Consider the following 18,712-nt stretch of genomic DNA (forward strand, 5'->3'; position numbering starts at 1 on the left):
GGTTACTACCTTCGGGGTGTCTGCAGGCAGCTATGAGACTGGCTTGAATTCAATTAGGTATTATTTTTTCTTCTTTTGAATAAATGCCAGGAAAGTGAACAGTCAGGATTAAACTATGAGACAAAAACGGAGTCTTATCAGTTCCCCTAAGCCTAGCACAGGGCCTGGTGCACCTTAGGTATACAATACAATGTTTGCTTAAAAAGGGGGGGGGGGCACCTAAAAGATGTTTTCTTTGGAAGTTTATAGTGCAACAGCACCCCCAAGGGGAGCTTAGCTAAAGCCCGCCCCCCCCCCCCCCCCGCCCCGCATCTCCCCTTCCCCTTCGCCCCATCAAATTTCCTCCAGCCAGATCTCTAAGCCATGGCACATACATTAATCAGAGTGGAGACGACATGATTGCTGTAAAAATGCCACTTCCAAGCGATCTCCAAGCTCCGCCTTCCAAATGGAATGCTGCCCCTAACCTTTCTTGTATAGAACTGGGGATGCCGTGGTCAGGGTGAACACCCGGCCAGTCACACTGCCACAGGATAACACAGCCCTACATTTTCCCAGCCCAAAGACAAGACCTGGCCAGTATCAACCACTCAGTCACCAGCAAGTGCAGCAACACAGGCATTCACAGGGCAGAACTCTGTCCACTTGTTACAGGTAAAGACACCGTTACTGGAAAGTGGGCATTTCCTTCTGAACAAAAGAAACTGAATACAGGCAGAAGTCATGAAAGAGAACTTTTATGTCACATGTAAATTAAACACAAGAAAGACAGCATTTGAATAGATTCAGCTGGATTTTCTATTTTGAATACTAGTAGAAATCTAGATGTTTATCTTAAGCCTAGAATTTTAGAATGAAAGTAATTGTTCATCTTCCTGCTATAAAGGGTAATAACTTATGACACAATTCAGTAGTCTTTGACAGTCTTGTGGCAACGAGTCTGTACCCAAAGATGGCCACGAATGAACCAAGCCTCCCGGCGTATATGGCCTTTTGTGGTCCCTTTCTCTTGAATCTGGGCTGGTCCTATGACCTGATTTTGACCAATAAAATGTGGTGAAAGCAATGCTCTGGGATGGCTGAGCTAGGGCATAAGAAACAGTTTCTGTCACTGTTGGATGTCCCTTTTGGGAGCATCCCTCCTGGGAACTCAGCTGACAGCTGGTATCAACTGTCTTGAGGCTGCTCTCACAGGACATCCGACCCCGCTGCTGTCTGATTGCAAGTGTGTAAGAGACCTCCAGTGACTACCACTCAGGTAAGCAATCCATCCACAGCACCGTGAGAGATCATTATAAATCGTTGCTTTCAGCCACTAAGTTTTGGGGTGGTCTGTTACACAGCAATAGACAACCAGAACAAATTTGTTTTATAGCCACACCCAGGCAAGATGAGCAATAAACTTCTAAGACAATTTAGTAACATGCCCAGCTCATGACTTTAAAAGATAAAGACCATGTACTCTTACAGGGAGTAAAGATTATTTATATAGTCTGTATATCCCCTTTCTCTTCCAACCCCTGATAACTATGTTCTCAATAAATATTTATTAAATGGAAGCATGAATAATACAAACATACCTAACTATTGATTATATTGATGGAAGGAAGTAAGGGTATAATTAATTCAGAAACAGTAGATATTTAAAAGTATATACAGTAAATTTTGTAATACACACACACTCACATTCACTATCTCTATCCCACCCCCTAACCAGGCATTACAGCAGTGGTTCTAATCTCAGGGACCAGTTAGACTCTTAAAAAAACTGAGGAGCCCAAAGAACTTTTTAATATATGGATTAAAACTATAAACATTATCTATAGTAGAAATAAAACTGAGAAAATCTAAAATACTTCTTAATCCATTTAAACATACTAATGAACATCACATGTTAACATAAATAATACTTAATGAAAAATAACTCCTTTCCAAAACAAAATTAAAAATGTCAGACAAGTAGCATTATTTTCTATTTCTGCAATCTTTATACTGTCTGGCTTAACAGAAAACAGATTCTCATTCATGCTTAAGTCAATCTTGTTTTAGTTGAAGCACATGAGGAAAATGTAGCCCCAATAATATATGTACTTAAAAAAGGAAGTGTTTTAATGTCCTTTACAGAAAATTGTAGACCTTCTTTGATAGAACAAAAAAACTCAAGTGCTAGTCTCTTAGATTAGTTAAAATGTGGAATTGGAAACCCTCTTTCAGGCTGTTGCATTAAGATCCATTGGTCTATTTTGTTCTTTTTATGAATCTTTTCATCCGTGCCTAATTTTGTAACTTCATGCTTTGGACATTTGATAAATATTGATTTGCTGAATTAAGAGTTATAAAGATCTTCCAAATGTTGACATACCTGCATTGGTCATCATACACTATCCAAAATATCCCACACTTATTAATGTCTTTATCAATCTCATTGCGAAAGTCTTCAATTATTGGGAAGACATCAAACTCATGGTGCCAATACACATTTTTTAAAATTCTAATTTTTGCTTATAAGTTCCAATTTTACCATTGGCATCCAACACTAGTTGTTTTCTTTGAAGTGATAGGTTCACGTTATTTTCAAGAAAATGTCTGCCAAGTCTAGATAACCACAGACTGTCACGTCACTCTTTCCTTTACATAAAAATGGTATTCCAAAAAGCCCACAACTCAACTGCACATGTGCTTTTTCTCAAGACAATCACTGTAGTTTAAGATGTAGTGGAAGTGCTTTATATGAACTTCCAGTTTCATCACACAACATATTAAAGGTTAAGATTTATTACAACTAATCATTTTTCCTATTTCATCAAGAACATCTTTTTTTTCTTCATCAAGAACATTCTTAAATCAAAGTGGCTTTTTTCACTGCAAGTGTATGGTTGCAGAAAATACAGTTTGGCGCCATTGACTTGATTTATGCTAAGGCACTAGCAGTTTTACCCCAACTTTGCTTTTACAACACTGTTGCAAATGTCAGCACAGGAAAATGGCATATGTCTTGTTATAAAAATAGCTTAGACCCCATGGGAGCTCTGTGGTCTGAGGAGCACACTTAGAGAACCCTGCATTGGTGTGATCTAAGAAGACTGCGAAAACCCTATTCAGTGGACACTCCACTCGCTCGTAACTGAGAATTTGAGTTTAAAGTGGCTGGCATCTGTTTCTTTTTCACTATTTATCAATGTCAGGTCTGCCATAAGGAGAAGATTTAGGAGGATACTCCTATTTTATAAAATTAGAAGCGGAGGCATATTAAATGAATAAACACATGTCACATGCTCGGAACACTCATTAACATTTTTGATATGGAGTAGTTATTTACCTACCTTTTCAGCAGCTACCTTTCCCCACTGCCCTTTCCTCTCTCCTCAGGGAGTGTTCCCTCTTCCCCTGTTTGTCCCTGTCCCTGGTACATCTGATTCTGTGTGTATTTACATTGGACATGTGAATCATTTCAAATCTCTTTCCCTTTCTGTTTACTCCCAGTTCTCCTGTGACCACACCTTTGTCTGTCTTGCGAAAGGTGCCTTGTACAGAGACATGGAGCAAGCACAATTCATCAGGAAGGCAATGCCTTTACTCAAGCCACTTCATTCTCTTCTCTGGCCTTAGCATTTTATAACGTATCAGGTATCACAATTCTGTGAAACTGGCGGGGGTGGGAGAGCCCACACCTCTTCTCTCTTTTGTTCTGGAAAGAACTGCACACAAGGAGCTGGGAGACAGTGTGCACTTGACTGGTCCCATGACAACTCTAGGTTTCAGTATTTCCACATGTACAATGAGCACATTTGTCTTTGATGTTCTCTAAAGGTCCTTCCAAACCTATCATTTAATAATTTGTGTTTAAAACAAAAAATATTCTGGTTATATCAAAGCCACTCAGAAACAGGCCTTAACGCCTGCATCAATGACGCTGACACCTGAGCAGGAGATTCGTAATGCCATGTGGACAGAGACTAGGGAAGCCTCATAAGATACCTAAATCCAATGCATTAGCAAGTGGGACATAAGGCCGAGAGCAGTATCACCTAGCTACCAAGATGACAGTGACAGGTTTTCTAACTGGCAATAGAAATGCACTAGGCAAAGACAGTTCCCCACGGGCCTTTCGTGTTTCTGCACGTCCTGGGAGCAGAGGCACTCATGCCGTTGTGTTCTCACTCTCTCTTCATGAACCCGGGTAAACAGATGTAGAAAGCAGAGACGGTGCCTCCCTCTAGAGCAGAGGACAGTTTGTTCTCAAATACAGGTAAGGTGTTTCAACGCAAAACAAAGGTTGAGCCGATCTGCTTTAAGTTATTATGAGAGTGGAGTTCCCGAAGCTCAGGGTTTCTCTCCTGTAATGCAACCCACTGCACATGCAGGTGCCAACTCGCCTTTATCACACTGCCCTATGGGCATGAGAAACCGCAGGAGAAAATGATGACACTCTGGCTCCTACTGCTGCTGAGAGTAATAACTGTCCTTCGTTTCTGACCCAGAAATCTTGAGTCTCTACCAGGGTCCACAAAACTTTGGCAGTCTAATTTGATAGCCTGAGAGTAGGGTAAAGTCTCAGATCCTTCACAGTTGTTGGAAGGAATGGTGGCTTAATAATTTCTGTCTATCTCAATAGTTAGACATTTTCCTTTGGAAACTTCAATTTTCAACTGGGAGTCATCTAAATGATCTTAATATGATTTCTTAAGAAAAAGTTACACTAAAAAGCAAGACATGTCAGTTTTTTTCTGAAAAAATTCAGCTACCTTCAAAGTACCACTGACTGTAGGAAGTGAGGAAGCCAGATTTTTAAGGCAAAACATCCCTCCTTCCTTTCTCGGCTCCTGCTATGCCAAGATCAAACAAGGACCAGCAATGACCAAAGGGCAACGGGAACTTCCTGATTGCCTGTGCATCCAGCAAGAACAGGCTAATGCTATCTTGTAAAAAGTAAATCATATACATTTAATAGAAGTACCTACATTGTAAAGCCAGTTTAAAAGAAGTATTTACACTGCAAAGCCATTGCTCAGTGGTTGAGCATCTACCCATGAACCAGGAGGTCACGGTTCAATTCCCAGTCAGGGCACATGCCCGGGTTGCAGGCTCGATCCCCAGTGGGCGGCGTGCAGGAGGCAGTTGATCAATGATTCTCTCTCATCACTGAGGTTTCTCTCTCTCTCTCTCCCATCCTCTCTGAAATCAATAAAAAATATATTTAAAAATAACAACACAAATTGTCTTTCTTTGATTCCATAGGCCATTCTAAAAGATCGATATTTGTCCAAAACAGGAGCTAACCACCCAGAGATAAACAACCTGTGTTTTTGTAGTCCTCGGGAAAATGCTGGGTGACTAACGTGTCATTCCCCGTGCAGAGCCGAACAGGGCAGCTTATAGGAACTGCCGGCCTGGGGCGAGACAGGGCAGGTGCACAGCACTGAACCGGGTTAAAATCTAAGAGCATGTCTTCACCACTGGTGGCTGTTCATGCGAGAACAGGTGAAAGCATAAATCATGGATTGAATAATTTTTAAATTCTTAAATTATATAATTGAATTTTACAAAAAACCATACTATGCTTATGAAAAGTTTCATTAAAAATCTATGTTTTATATTATTTTATTCTTGAGGTTTGAAAAACCAGGAAGCTTTCAATAACATCTTACATTGTCATCAACTTCACTAGCTTCAAAAAGCATCAGATATTTGCAAAAGGTGGCCAGCTTATGTGAAGTCTCAGAACTAAGCTTAAAATCCCAGATGCCAGCCCGTCTTCTAAGAATAAGTCACTACGTATTTATTAGAAGCCTATTGTGACCCTAACCCGTTTTTCTCAGTGGTTAGTGCATCAGCCCTCAGACTGAAGGGTCTTGGGTTCGATTCTAGTCAAGGGCACCTATCTTGGTTGCAGGCTCCATCTGGGGAGGCAACCAATCGATGTCTCTCTCTCTCACATCCGGTGTTTCTCTCTGTGTGTCTCTCCTTCTCCCTTCCACTCTCCCTAAAATTCAATGGAAAAAATATCCTAGGGTGAGGATGAACAAAATAAAAAGTCTATTGGGTGTCTGAGAGCTACTCTCTCTGTAAGTGATGCAAAGAATTATATAAGACAAGTCTTTACCTCCAATAATTACTACATTGCTTAAACAACAAGACTTAAACCTTCAGGCCAGGCCAGAATGCCACAAAGCCCAGATTCTGAAGTTCTCTCTCTCCCACACCCGCCTCTGAGAGAAGCCAGGTCGCATTCTCTAACATGTGACTTTCTCCTTTCCTGGTCTGCTCCCTTGCTCCGTCCCAGGAACTAGCCCTGGGCCGGAATGAGAGACCCAGGGGCTGCTTGCTACAAAGAGATGAATAGGGACGCTGGTTCTTTCTCTTTCTGATATGAAGAGGAACGTATGAAGTGACTGTGCTGGCAGCAGCTGGGTCTAAAGTGAGCAGGTCCAGGGGCTGGGGGTGGGTGGGGGTGGGGCAGAGTGGGGGACTTGACCATTGCAGGTTCAAGGTAAAACAGAATAGAGAGGAGGAAACTGGTGGGGAAAACCCTACAGAAAGAAGAGGTGATACCAGGAACTGGCTCAGCTTTTTTCTAATTCCAGACCACATTTATCCAGACACAGGAGTGCAGCTGTGCAGAGCAGGCAACTGAACCCACTCAGTAAGGACAGAGCAGTGAGTAGAAGTAGTAACTGAAGATGAACAGCAAAGGGAAGGGCCCAGATCATGTCACTCTCAGGCAAGGTTCCTCAGCCTCAGCACTAGTGACATTTCGGGCTAGATAACTATTTGTTGTCCTGTGTATTATGAGATGTTTAGCAACATCCCTGGCCTCTACCCACTAGATGTCAGTAGCAACCTCCTCCCTTGTTGTAGCAATAATAACAAAAACAATACATAAAAAACTTACTCCAGACATTGCCAATGCCCCGTGGGGACAAAATCACCCACAGTGGAGAGCTTCTGCTTAAGGAGGTTAAATTTTAACCTGTCAGCAAAAGGAAGCCATTTAATGATTTTAAGCACAGGGAGCAGTAAGATCAGACATGCTTTTCAAAAGAACGCAGCGGTGTGGAGGTCGACTGTGGAGGGACAGGTAGGGAGGCAAAAGGGCCAGCAGACAAATGACACTGTTCTGGTGACCATCATGGACACGCGAACCGAGACAGCAACAGTGGAGACAGAAAAGCGAGTATTAGAGCAAATTACAATGGCAGACCTAGACAGGATTCCTGGGCACAACTGGACATAGCGTTGGAGGGGAAGGGAGAAATGGTAGGAAATTACTTGGTTTCTGGTTTGGCAATTTAGGTGGCTACACTGAGGGTCATTTCTTAGATAGGAAATTTAAAAGGAAGAACATGTTTGAAAAATAAGTATAGTTTTAAACAGAATAAAAGTCTGAGGTAAGTATGGGATATCCAGGTAGTAAGGTTAGTAGAGTTAGGGTTTAGCTAGCCAACAGTTACAGTACATGCTATGTGTCAGGCCCTTTAATAAGTATTAACTCACGCCGAAACCGGTTTGGCTCAATGGATAGAGCGTCGGCCTGCGGACTCAAGGGTCCCAGGTTCGATTCCGGTCAAGAGCATGTACCTTGGTTGCGGGCACATCCCCAGTAGGGGGTGTGCAAGAGGCAGCTGATCGATGTTTCTCTCTCATCGATGTTTCTAACTCTCTATCCCTCTCTCTTCCTCTCTGTAAAAAAATCAATAAAATATATTAAAAAAAAAAAGTATTAACTCACTTAATCCTCACCATATCCACTGAGATAAGACAGACTGCTGTCACCAACCTTACAGACGGGGAAACTGCTGCCTGCAGGAGTTAAAGAACTTCTCTAAGATCCCACAGCGAGCAGGGTTTGGAGCTGGCATCCAGACTCAGTCCGTGCTCTGAACCACTCTGCTCTACTGCCTGCCTCCGGAGACAGAGAGAAAGATTAGGATTATGTTATACAAGTGCACAGAGGTGAAGCCACAGGCATAAATGTGAACCCCAGGGAAAATGAGCAGAGAGAGAAACCACTTAGGATGAGAGATTAGAGAAAGTATCTGTTAAGCCAAGTGTGAGGGAGGAGCTGGAGGAAGGAGCCAGTGTGGGGACAACACAAGAGAAGTCTTAAGGGCAGCGAGTGATGACATCCTTGTGACCCACAGCAATCCCTCACATACAGCCTACTTTTTATAAGCGTTTTTCATTGAATTAATAAGCCTCGTCCCAAATAATGTTATTAAATAGCCATGCTTATAGCATATTCTGAGTCTTCATAGATGAGCACAACCCAAATCATGTTTGTGATTTTTCTAGAATACCAAATTTGTAGAAGACATGTTGTCATTAAATATAAAACAGTAGCTTAGACACCATATGAAATCATTCCTTACATTTATATCCAGCTAAAAGGGTTTTTAAAAGCTTTATTCATGTCCTATTTTCTCAGCAATGAAGCATGTCACTGTTTTGCATTTTGGTAAAGATCACATGAAATATTGGCTCTTCTAAGTGTTGCAACTGGCAGATACAAAACTGTACAGTCTCTTCCTGAAAGAGGATTTAGAAAATGTCTATGGAAACTGATGACTTCTCACTTGAAGGAGTCACCAGAGCATCTGGTGGATTGGATTTACTGCTATGATAAATCTGTGCATCTGAACTGTTTGTTATGCATCCAGTCCTTAGCAGATTTTACAATTCTGTACCCTAAACACAAACATTTAGTACAGAATGAGTTTCCTCACGATGCAAAAACGCTGGGCCCCATTTCCAATTTGAGACAAGTGTTTTCTAAGAAATAAATCTTGATTTCCAGGCCCAAATTCCAAGTGCTTTCCAAACTTTAATACACAAATCATGTGGGGATTCTGTTAGAATGAAGATCTGATTCAGGGTGTGAAGCTGCGGGGACACTGCCTTTCTACAGGAAATCACGGGTGATGCGGACGCTCTGGTCCTCACTCTGCACCACTGCGCCCCTGGACCAGCGCTGGCAGCACAGGGCACGTCACAGAACTGCGCGTCCCTCTGTGCCCTACAGGGCAGGCTAACACCGTCTCTGCTGCAAACGATGACTCTAAATTATTTTTTTAAATCATTTACAATTCACTCATTCACATTTTTTTATTCTGTTGTGAATAAAAATCAGACCTTCTTTCCTCTCTATTGCTTTCATTATCCTAAGCTGTGATGTGACTGCGAAGGCCTCAGCTGGGTCTTTGAGGTTCCTCTCCCGTAATCCCTGTATAGCTGAATGGGATAGGTTATTTTCTAAATATAAACCATGCTGTCTCCCCGCACCCCTTTTGCTTTGGTTTGGTTTGCTGTGGTTGATGCTTTCCTCTCTCAGGCCATCTCTCTCGGTTTACCTTGCCTAATTTCTCAATGAGATGTGATCGCACGATTCCCTGAACAACCAATCCCCACAGGAACTTTTCTTTCATTCTAATATTTACGACAGTCTGTTGTATATAATATATGTTGGTGCTTGTCATATCTCCACTACTCAAGTACTAGCTACTTGAGGGCAGGAAATTTTATAATTAAACACAACTCCATTAAAATAAAGTTAAAGCGCTACTCCTTACTGATGCTAAACATGATCAAAATATTCCCAAATCACCCATCTAAATTAGGGCTTTAATTTCTCCAAAACGATGGGTTTTCCACTTTAGTCATCACACACAGAAAACTCGGCACAGTGCTTTATTTGCATTTTTTTTCCAACTCTTATAGCTAGAAAATTTTTATTTAATCTTGCTTCATATATTTTATAAGAATTTAAGTTCTAAACCAGTTCGTCTGGCATTTTCATACTGAACAGGCCAAATGTCCACATTCTAGCCCTGAACCTGTGAGTATGTTACCTTACGTGGCAAAGGGGCTTAACAGTTATGATTCAGTTAAGACCCTGAGATGGGTAGATTATCCTGGATGATTTGGGTAGGGCCCAGGCAATAACAAGAATCCTCAAAGTGGGAGAGGAGATGTGAGGAGGACTCAACAACCTCCTGTTGGGCTTTGCAGATGGCGGAAGGGGTCATGAGCCAAGGAATGTGGGCAGCTTCTAGCAGCTGGAAAAGGCGAGGAAACATTCTCCTCTAGAGCAACCACAAAGGGTTACAGCCTCACTGACATCCTGATTTTAGCCCAGTGAACCTGTGTTGAACTTCTAAACCACAGAATGATATAACAAATTTGTGTTGTTTTAAGTCACTACTTTGTGGCAGCAATAGGAAACTAATGTGCTATAAAAAGAAACTATATGGTATACCAATATGCTATAAAAAGAATTCTACAAGACAAACACACATAGGTAACTCCTCAGAAGGGAAGTGTGATGCTCTATAAAAAGCTCAACAAATATGTTAATTAAAATGTAGTTTGCATTACTAAGAAATATACCTGTGTCTCTTAAAAAGCTAATATATCCCTAGCTAGTTTTGCTCAGTGGATAGAGCATCGGCCTGTGGACTGAAGGGTCCCAGGTTCGATTCCGGTCAAGTGCACATGCCTGGGTTGCAGGCTCCATCCCTAGTAGGGGGTGTGAAGGAGGAAGCCGATCAACGATTCTCTCTCATCATTGATGTTTCTACATCTCTCTCCCTCTCCCTTCCTCTCTGAAATAAAAAAAAAAAAAACATATATTTTTTAAAAAGCTAATATACAAAGCTTAAAACCGGGTTTATAAAATGGTTGAAAGTAAATACAATTAATTTTGATTGAAAAGTTAGGCTAGTAACAGAGGAGAACAAGGTATTTTCAACCAAACAGGTGATAAAAATTAAGTGTGAAAATTTGGTACTCTTGCAGATAACATTTAAAAAGGGAACATCATCCTATCCTTTTCCATAGGACAGCCAGAAAACAAAAACCAGGATATCTTTTAAAACTCATATTTACCTGATGATCCTCTGGGCAGCATACTGATGGAGAGAACGGAACTGGGCTGACATATTTGCTAAAGCTGCCAAACAATTTGTGTGAAGGTACTTGTCCTGTCAGAAAACAGCAAGTTGAAAACATTCGTCAAGTTTTCTCTGCGTTGTAAGCAAGGCTAATTAGAAGCAAATGTAAACTCGATTTTCACTGATTGTTGAAAGCTCAGTCCACAATCCCTTTTCCCTAATTCCAAAAACCGACACAGCACTGGAAGTTTCAAAGTGCTTTCACCACGCATTTGGAAGGAGCATCTGGCAAAAGGAGTATGATGCTCTTTGTGGTCCTCATTACCCTGCCCTGGTGAATGCTGAGGTACTCCGCTGCAGAAATATTAATGTTTAATTACAGTGTGCTGCTCCAGAACCGAATGGCTACATATAGTAAGCATCTGCTCTATAATTACCTTTCTAAAATCAAAACGTTCTCCATTCTCACACACATCTGGCTCCTAGAGTTTCAGATAGAAGATTCTGAACATGTATCTGCGTTAGCCTCATAGAGGAAATAATTGAAAACATGTCAGTAAACTTGACCATGTCTCTTGAGTTATGAATTCTGTATATGGCTTCTCTATTGACCAGAACTGAAATTTGCCCCCCGATACTGCAAATACAATCCAGTTGAAATTTTCCCTTTAGTCTTTAAAAGTGTTCTTTCTCCTTTTTTCCCCCCAACTGAATTCATTTTTCTTCTACTCATATCTTCTTAGTTTGCTGTTGCTTTTAAAAGGCAAATCAGTTTTATCAGTCCAGCAAAGATGTACAGCATCTTTTATTTAAATGTGCTCCACTGCTTGTTTTCGATCTCGTGAAATGTCTCTAATCCTGCAGTCTATTAAATATTAAGAAACAGATACTATCTATAGTACCTTAGGATCATGTAATACAGTGACTATATGCTGATCTGTATTTTTCTTCTGTATTTCATGGGAACATTGGCACTCTCAATATTTAGAGTGCTTTCAACTACTGTATAGTCTTAATTGCACGATATGCATATAGAGAATAAAGCAACTTTGGAATACTTACTCTTGTCCTTGTCATGTTGTACTGAATGGTTCTTATTACGACCAGTATTAGGAGACTCCCCAGGGAAATTTCTGTTAAAACCCGTTCTGAATACCAAGTAATATTTTTTAATATCTGTAATGGGGAAGAAAAGTTTAAGTTAACATGATTGACTTAGGGAAAAAGGACTGTCCATGTGTCTATATACCAGGTGTACCGGTTAATAATGCGGATTTTTTTCAATAGATGGAATTACACATATGTTGATATATATGCGATTTGATATGTATGCTATTTTGTTGTATTGACAGCAAGCTTCCAAACTTCATATGTCAATATGAATACGTTAGTAGAGTTAGGGTTCAGTTAGCCAACTTCTGCACCTTCTACTTACTCCAGACATTGCCAATGCCCCCTGGGGACAAAATCACCCACAGTGGAGTGGTTCAGCTAGCCAATATCTGGAGTAAAGAAGGTGCTGAAGGTGCTAACATCATAGATATTTTTATGCTTAAAAATGTCGAATTTCGTGCTAAAACAAGAGCATTTGCGGAAAGTTTTAATTCACTACTTTATTTTGAAGAAAAGTGCTGCTGAAAGTTATCATGTACTTCGGGAAACTTATGGTGAACATGCTCTATCTCAAGATAGTTGTGAACGCTGGTTTAAATGCTTTATAAGTGATGATTTCGATGTGAAAGACAAAGACGTCCAGGTCAACCGAAAAAGTTTGAAGACCAACAATTACAAGCATTATTGGATGAGGATGCGTGTCAAACTCAAAAACAACTTGCAGAAAGATTAAATGTTGCTCAGAAAACAATTTCCAATCATTTACAAGCAATGGGAAAGATTTTAAAGGAAGGAAAATGGGTGCCACATCAACTGAATGAAAAACAAATGGAAAACCAAAAAGTCATCAGTAAAATGTTGCTTCAACGGCACGAAAGGAAGTCTTTTTTGCATCAAATTGTGACTGGCGATGAAAAGTAGATTTATTTTGAGAATCCCAAATGCACAAAATCATGGGCTGATCTAGGTCAACCATCAATATCGACTGCAAGGCCAAATCGCTTTGGAAAGAAGACTACTCTGCGTTTGGTGGGATCAGGAAGGTGTGGTGTATTATGAGCTTCTAAAACCAGGTGAAACGGTTAATACTGATCGCTACCAACAACAAATAATCAATTTAAACCATGCTTTGATGGTAAAATGACCAGAATGTTCCAGAAGACACGGCAAAGTAATTTTGCTTCATGATGACGCACCATCACACACTTCAAAATCATGTTAAGAAGACATGTTAAAAGATCTTGCCTGGGAAGTATTAACCCACCCGCCATATTCACCAGACCTTGCTCCTTCAAGATTACCACTTGTTCCAATTGATGGCACACGCACTTTCTGAGCAGCACTTCAAAACGTACGAATAAGTGGAAAATTGGGTCTCTGAATGGTTTGCCTCAAAACAAGAAAAGTTCTATTGGGACGGTCTCCACAAATTACCTGAAACATGGGGAAATGTGTAGCTAGCGATGGACATTACTTTTAATAAAGCACTTTGATGTTTCTCTTGAAATTATCGTGTTTTCTTTGATTACAAAATCCGCATTATTAACTGGTACACCTGGTAATTTCAGATAAGCCGTGGCTGTGCTCTGAGTTAAACAGTATATACTAGTAAAAGTGAATTGTGAGACTTTGAGCACAAGATAGCCAAACTGTGCTGATGTGTTTACTTGTCCTTCCCCCTTGCTTCTTAAATATAAAAGAAAGAAAAAAATCAAGTCTGGAAGACAGGAGGTTGTCATTAGTAGACAAAAAGGAGGTATGGCACATAGGACAAGGCTGAGAGAAAGAGTCAGAGCTCAGCAGTCTGAAAGCGAACGTAAGAAAACCAAGGAGTCTCTTGAGAAGCAGAGCTCTCCCAACCGCAGAAAGCTCCACGCTGCGTTCAGGAGAAGGCCAGGAGTGCAAATAGCCAAGATCTTCTGTGTTCTGTTCTGTCTACTCAGAGCAGGCAGCTCACCTCCAGGCCTCAGTAAGCAAGAACTGTTTTCTAATTTAAGTTGGCACAGTTTCACTGTAGATTTGTAACATGTGTATCAAAGAGAGAGAGAGAAAATGGGTAGACACGGGTGCACTATTTTTCATGAAAACCTAGTACTTCCATACAAACTGCCAGTTACAAAAATAGTCACAAGGATGTAAAATACAGCATAGAGAATATTGTCAATAATCTATATATATAAAAGCCTAAGCAACCAGCCAACTGGCCCTATGACACACACTGACCACCAGGGGGCAGACGCTCAACCCAGGAGCTGCCGAGCGACAGCAACTTTGCAGGGTGCCCTCTCGCACTCCGGGACCCCTTGGGGGGGAATATCGGACTGCCAGTTTCGGCCTGATCCCCACTGGCCAGGCCAAAGGACCCCCACTGGCCACCTTCTAATTAATTTACTTTCAATGTGCATGAATCCATGTACTGGGCCTCTAGTATTGTAATAACTATGTATGGTACAGGGGGTTCTAGACTTCTCATGGACATCACTTCATAAGGTATTTAAGTGTCTAATCACTGTTGTACATCTGAAACTAACATAATATTGTGTCAACTATAATTGAAAAATAAAATTAAAAAAAACCAACTACTACTTCTATATGTTTTAACGCTGTCTATATATTACATGGACACAAACATTTTCAATGTTATAAAGAAAATACCAAAAAGGAAGATAAAATCAGTTTGGGAATGTAATTCACCAGCAGGACTAAAATTTAAAGATTAAAATTATATTACACTGTCTTTTTCTGTTTATCATGAATTTTATATATGTAATTGATTTCAGAGAAGGAGGAGAGGGATAGAGAGATAGAAACATCAATGATGAGAGAGAATTATTGATCGGCTGCCTCCTGCACGCCCCCGACTGGGGATCAAGCCCCAAACCCGTGCATATGCCCTGACAGAGAATCGAACTGTGAGCTCCTGGTTCATAGGTCCACGCTCAAGCACTGAGCCATGCCTGCTGGGCATATTACACTGTCTTTTAAAAAAATAAAATAACTGATTTCTCAGTCTTCTTCCCTTTATTCCATATTCTTTCACTCATTCTGTATAGAGGGAGCAAACTTGTTGGACAATTTCTGTCTCAACTGAAAATTGGGCATAAAATGAAGAAGAAAAATGAAACCAGTGGCAACAAAAACATTTGCTTCAATTACTAAAGAAACCATTTTGAGAGCATTTTTAATGGTGGCTAATAGTCATTCAGAAAAACACACACATCGTTTGATAAATGGTTCACAGATGATTTCTAAGTCAGGTTCTCTCAGAAACAGCTACCAGAAGGAAAAGAAAGAAATGCTAAGCCTCTTAAAGGTATGGAGGGACATATCGATTCTATAACTCTAACTCTAATCAAAGTAATGGGGCTTACCACTTCGTGAATGGATCTATTGAAGCCATCATCTTCTGTGAGGATCAACAATATTATAAGCGCCATATACACGTGGTGTGAGTTTCTTTCTTCAACATGATACAGAATCTCAAGAATTGGTAAAACCTAGGGAATATAAATTTTACTTTACTACTTCTATTACATTATTATGAGACCAATGGCTTAAACTTTTATACTTTTATTATCTACCCTTTGCTTAACTTCATAGTTACATTTTTCTTTAGAGAAAAAGACACACAAACCGTCTCTGACCGAAAGTACTTTCCACATGAATAGCTAAGACACCAGCAGAGGAAATCACCACCGAGTTGGTCTGCTGACACATGAAGGGTGGGTTTGCAGAGACTACGTAGGCTCACAGTCAGCACAGACACTGAACAGAGGCAGGTCTGCCTCCAGCCTACGAGGAACTTACACACAATAAAGTATTCTCAGGAACACTGTAATGTGTCGAACACTACCTTCCTAATAACAAAGACTGTAAAATAAAAGAATTGCTAACTGACAAAAATCAGATCAGCACAATAAATTTTCTACCCATAACATATTTTCTAATCATAGCTTCAACAGGTACTTACTACAGAAGAAAGTCAAAAGGACAGATAGAGACATCAGATGAGACATTATCAAAGTAATCTATGCAAGAAATGTAAAAACAAAAAACAAAACACATGAAGAAACCCTACTCCACCCTCCCAAGTAAAAACAAAACCTTTTAACTTTTCACTGGTGTACACTGAGTGGCCAGATTATGATGATCTCTGAACGCATAATAATCTGGCCACGCAGTGTGTGTGTGTGTGTGTGTGTGTGTGTGTGTGTGTGTGTGTGTATTTGTTAGAGGCCTGGTGCATGAATTCGTGCATGGATGGGGTCCAGCCAGCCTGGCCAGGGGGAGGGGACTTGGGCAGTTGGCCGGCCTGCCTGTCGAACTCCTGGTAGAGGGGACAATTTGCATATTAGTTTTTTATTATATAGGATATACACTGAGTGGCCAGATTATTATGCATTCAGAGATCATAATAATCTGGCCACTCAGTGTATATCATATACAGACAACTGCTCCTGCATCATTTTTTTTAAAATTATCTTAGAGAAAGGGAGGGAGAGACAGACAGAGAGAGAAACAACTGGTTGCCTCCCGCACTTGCCCCAACTGGGGCTCGAACCCATAACCTGGCTATGTGCCCTGACTGGGAATCGAACCCGCCACCTTTTGGTGTACAGGATGACACTCCAACCAATGGAGCCACACCGGCCAGGTCATCCCTGCATCATCTTATAGACCAACCTCTATACCACAGAACTTTCCAGAACAGGTGATGTCACAGGCTTTCTGTTTATTTTTATCATTTCCCTTAGGATACATCTTACTCAGAATTGTCTCTGTGCTCATAACCTACCCATCAGTAAACAGGCCTTCTCGTTATAAGTTTTCACTCACATAAGTAGTATACTGTTACTCCCGATTTTGCTATTTAAGCCAATGTTTTTCACATGTAGCTGGTATGGAGATAGGTTCTTTCATTAAGTTTTTTGTCCTCACTGTCACTTTGACATAGGATATGCTCTTCAAATGAATTTTAATATCCCACACTACTCAGTATTTTATCTTTAACACTAAAAAAGAAAAAAGGCTACCAAATACCTCGTGAATCCTGCTGTCAACCTGTAAAACCAGTGCAGAGGGGACATCCCTCTGGCTGCCAGCAGTGGCAGCTGGTAAAGACCTAACGGACAGGGGAGCTGTGTGCTGCTGCCTTCTCCGCTCTGTGGTGCCATCTCTACGAGCTCTGTCTCCGACACTGCCCAGCTCTACCTCTGCCTATCAGGTGACATCTCCCCGTTCTTTCTCAGCCATCACCTTGTAGCAACCCAGCAAATACACTTCCCCTCTGGGGAAAAGAAATTATCCTTCAAAATATATCCTACCTAATAATAGAGTAATATGCAAATTGACTGCACCTTCGCTACGCCTAAGCCACGCCTACCAGCCAATCAGGAGCAAATATGCAAATAACCCAACCAAGATGGCTACAGCCACTGAGAGCAGGAGGGTTTCTGCGGTAACAAAAGAAGCCAAGCTTTCCGCGCCTCCTGTTGCCGGCCTAAGCCTCCACTCAAGGCTACAAAGTTTCAATTATAGATGGTGAATTAACTCCAACAGAAATCGCTGCTGGCCACGGAAGGGAGCAGCAGGCTTGGCTTTGCTCCAGGCTACAAAGTTTCAATTGTAGAAGGTAAATAAATTCCAGAGACCAGGGCCTTCTCTTGGGTCGCCAGGGGGCGTGGCCGGCCTGCAAACCACCACAGGCCCCTCGCTCAGGCCGCCCCACGCCCCAAGGGAACCCCCACACTTCAGGGCAAACCAGTCAGCCCCCACCCATGCACCAGGCCTCTATCCTATCTAATAAAAGAGTAATACGCAGATTGACCATCACTGCAACACACAATATAGCTGCCCCCATGTGGTCAAAGATCCTGCCCCCATGTGGACACAAGATGGTCACCACAAGATGGCCAGCAGGGGAGGGGAGTTGGGAGGCACCAAGCCTGCAAGGGAGGGCAGTTGGAGGCGATCAACCCTGTAGGGGAGGGCAGTTAGGGGTGACCAGGCCAGCAGAGGAGGGAAGTTGGGGGCAAACAGGCTGGCTGGGGAGCAGTTAGGCATCAATCAGGCTGGCAGCGGAGTGGTTAGGGGGTGATCAGGCTGGCAGGCAGAAGCAGTTAGGGGCAATCAGGAAGGCAGGCAGGTGATCAGTTGGGAGCCAGCAGTCCTGGATTGTGAGAGGGATGTCCGACTGCCAGGATAGGGCCTAAATGGGCAGTCGGACATCCCTCGAGGGGTCCCAGATTGGAGAGGGTGCAGGCTGGGCTGAGGGACACGCCCCTCCTCCGTGCACGAATTTCATGCACCGGGCCTCTAGTTATTCTATAAAATACAGAAAGATGAAATGTTTAGCATGATACTTACAAGATTTTCCATATCCGTGCGAGCCAACATGTACGTTCTAATATTACTATTCTGATGGAGCAATGTATACAATAGGAGAGTTGCCTGATCAGACGTCTGCTGCTCACAGAGAGTCGTGTACAAACTGTTAAAATTAATCTGGAAAGCATGTGGAATTGACGAGGGGAAAGGACTGTTATCTGGAATACAGAAAACAGAAAAAATTTTAAATATTTCATCAGTATTTTCTAGACTGTGCCCTTTATAAATAATAAAAACCCACTCATGTATACAATTCAATTCCCATTAATTTTACATGTTGCTACAAATTTCGATTTACATTTAAAATTCTACTTAAAAAATAACTA

General features: G+C 41.5%; 1 protein-coding gene across 2 annotated transcripts in view; it reads right to left on the reverse strand.

The window, feature by feature from the left end:
• Window positions 1–18,712, reverse strand: part of DYM (dymeclin) — a 238,356-nt gene that overhangs the window by 109,785 nt on the left and 109,859 nt on the right. For both annotated transcript variants that reach the window (XM_079784585.1, XM_079784586.1), the window contains exons 10-13: window positions 18,366–18,544; window positions 15,371–15,496; window positions 11,949–12,062; window positions 10,882–10,976 (exon numbers count right to left, since the gene is read on the reverse strand). In XM_079784585.1, the coding sequence (XP_079640711.1) occupies window positions 10,882–10,976; window positions 11,949–12,062; window positions 15,371–15,496; window positions 18,366–18,544 (514 nt within the window). The remainder of the gene's footprint in view (window positions 1–10,881; window positions 10,977–11,948; window positions 12,063–15,370; window positions 15,497–18,365; window positions 18,545–18,712) is intronic.

Source organism: Cnephaeus nilssonii (genome assembly GCF_951640355.1).
Source record: "Cnephaeus nilssonii genome assembly, chromosome: 11".
Lineage (NCBI taxonomy): Eukaryota > Metazoa > Chordata > Mammalia > Chiroptera > Vespertilionidae > Cnephaeus > Cnephaeus nilssonii.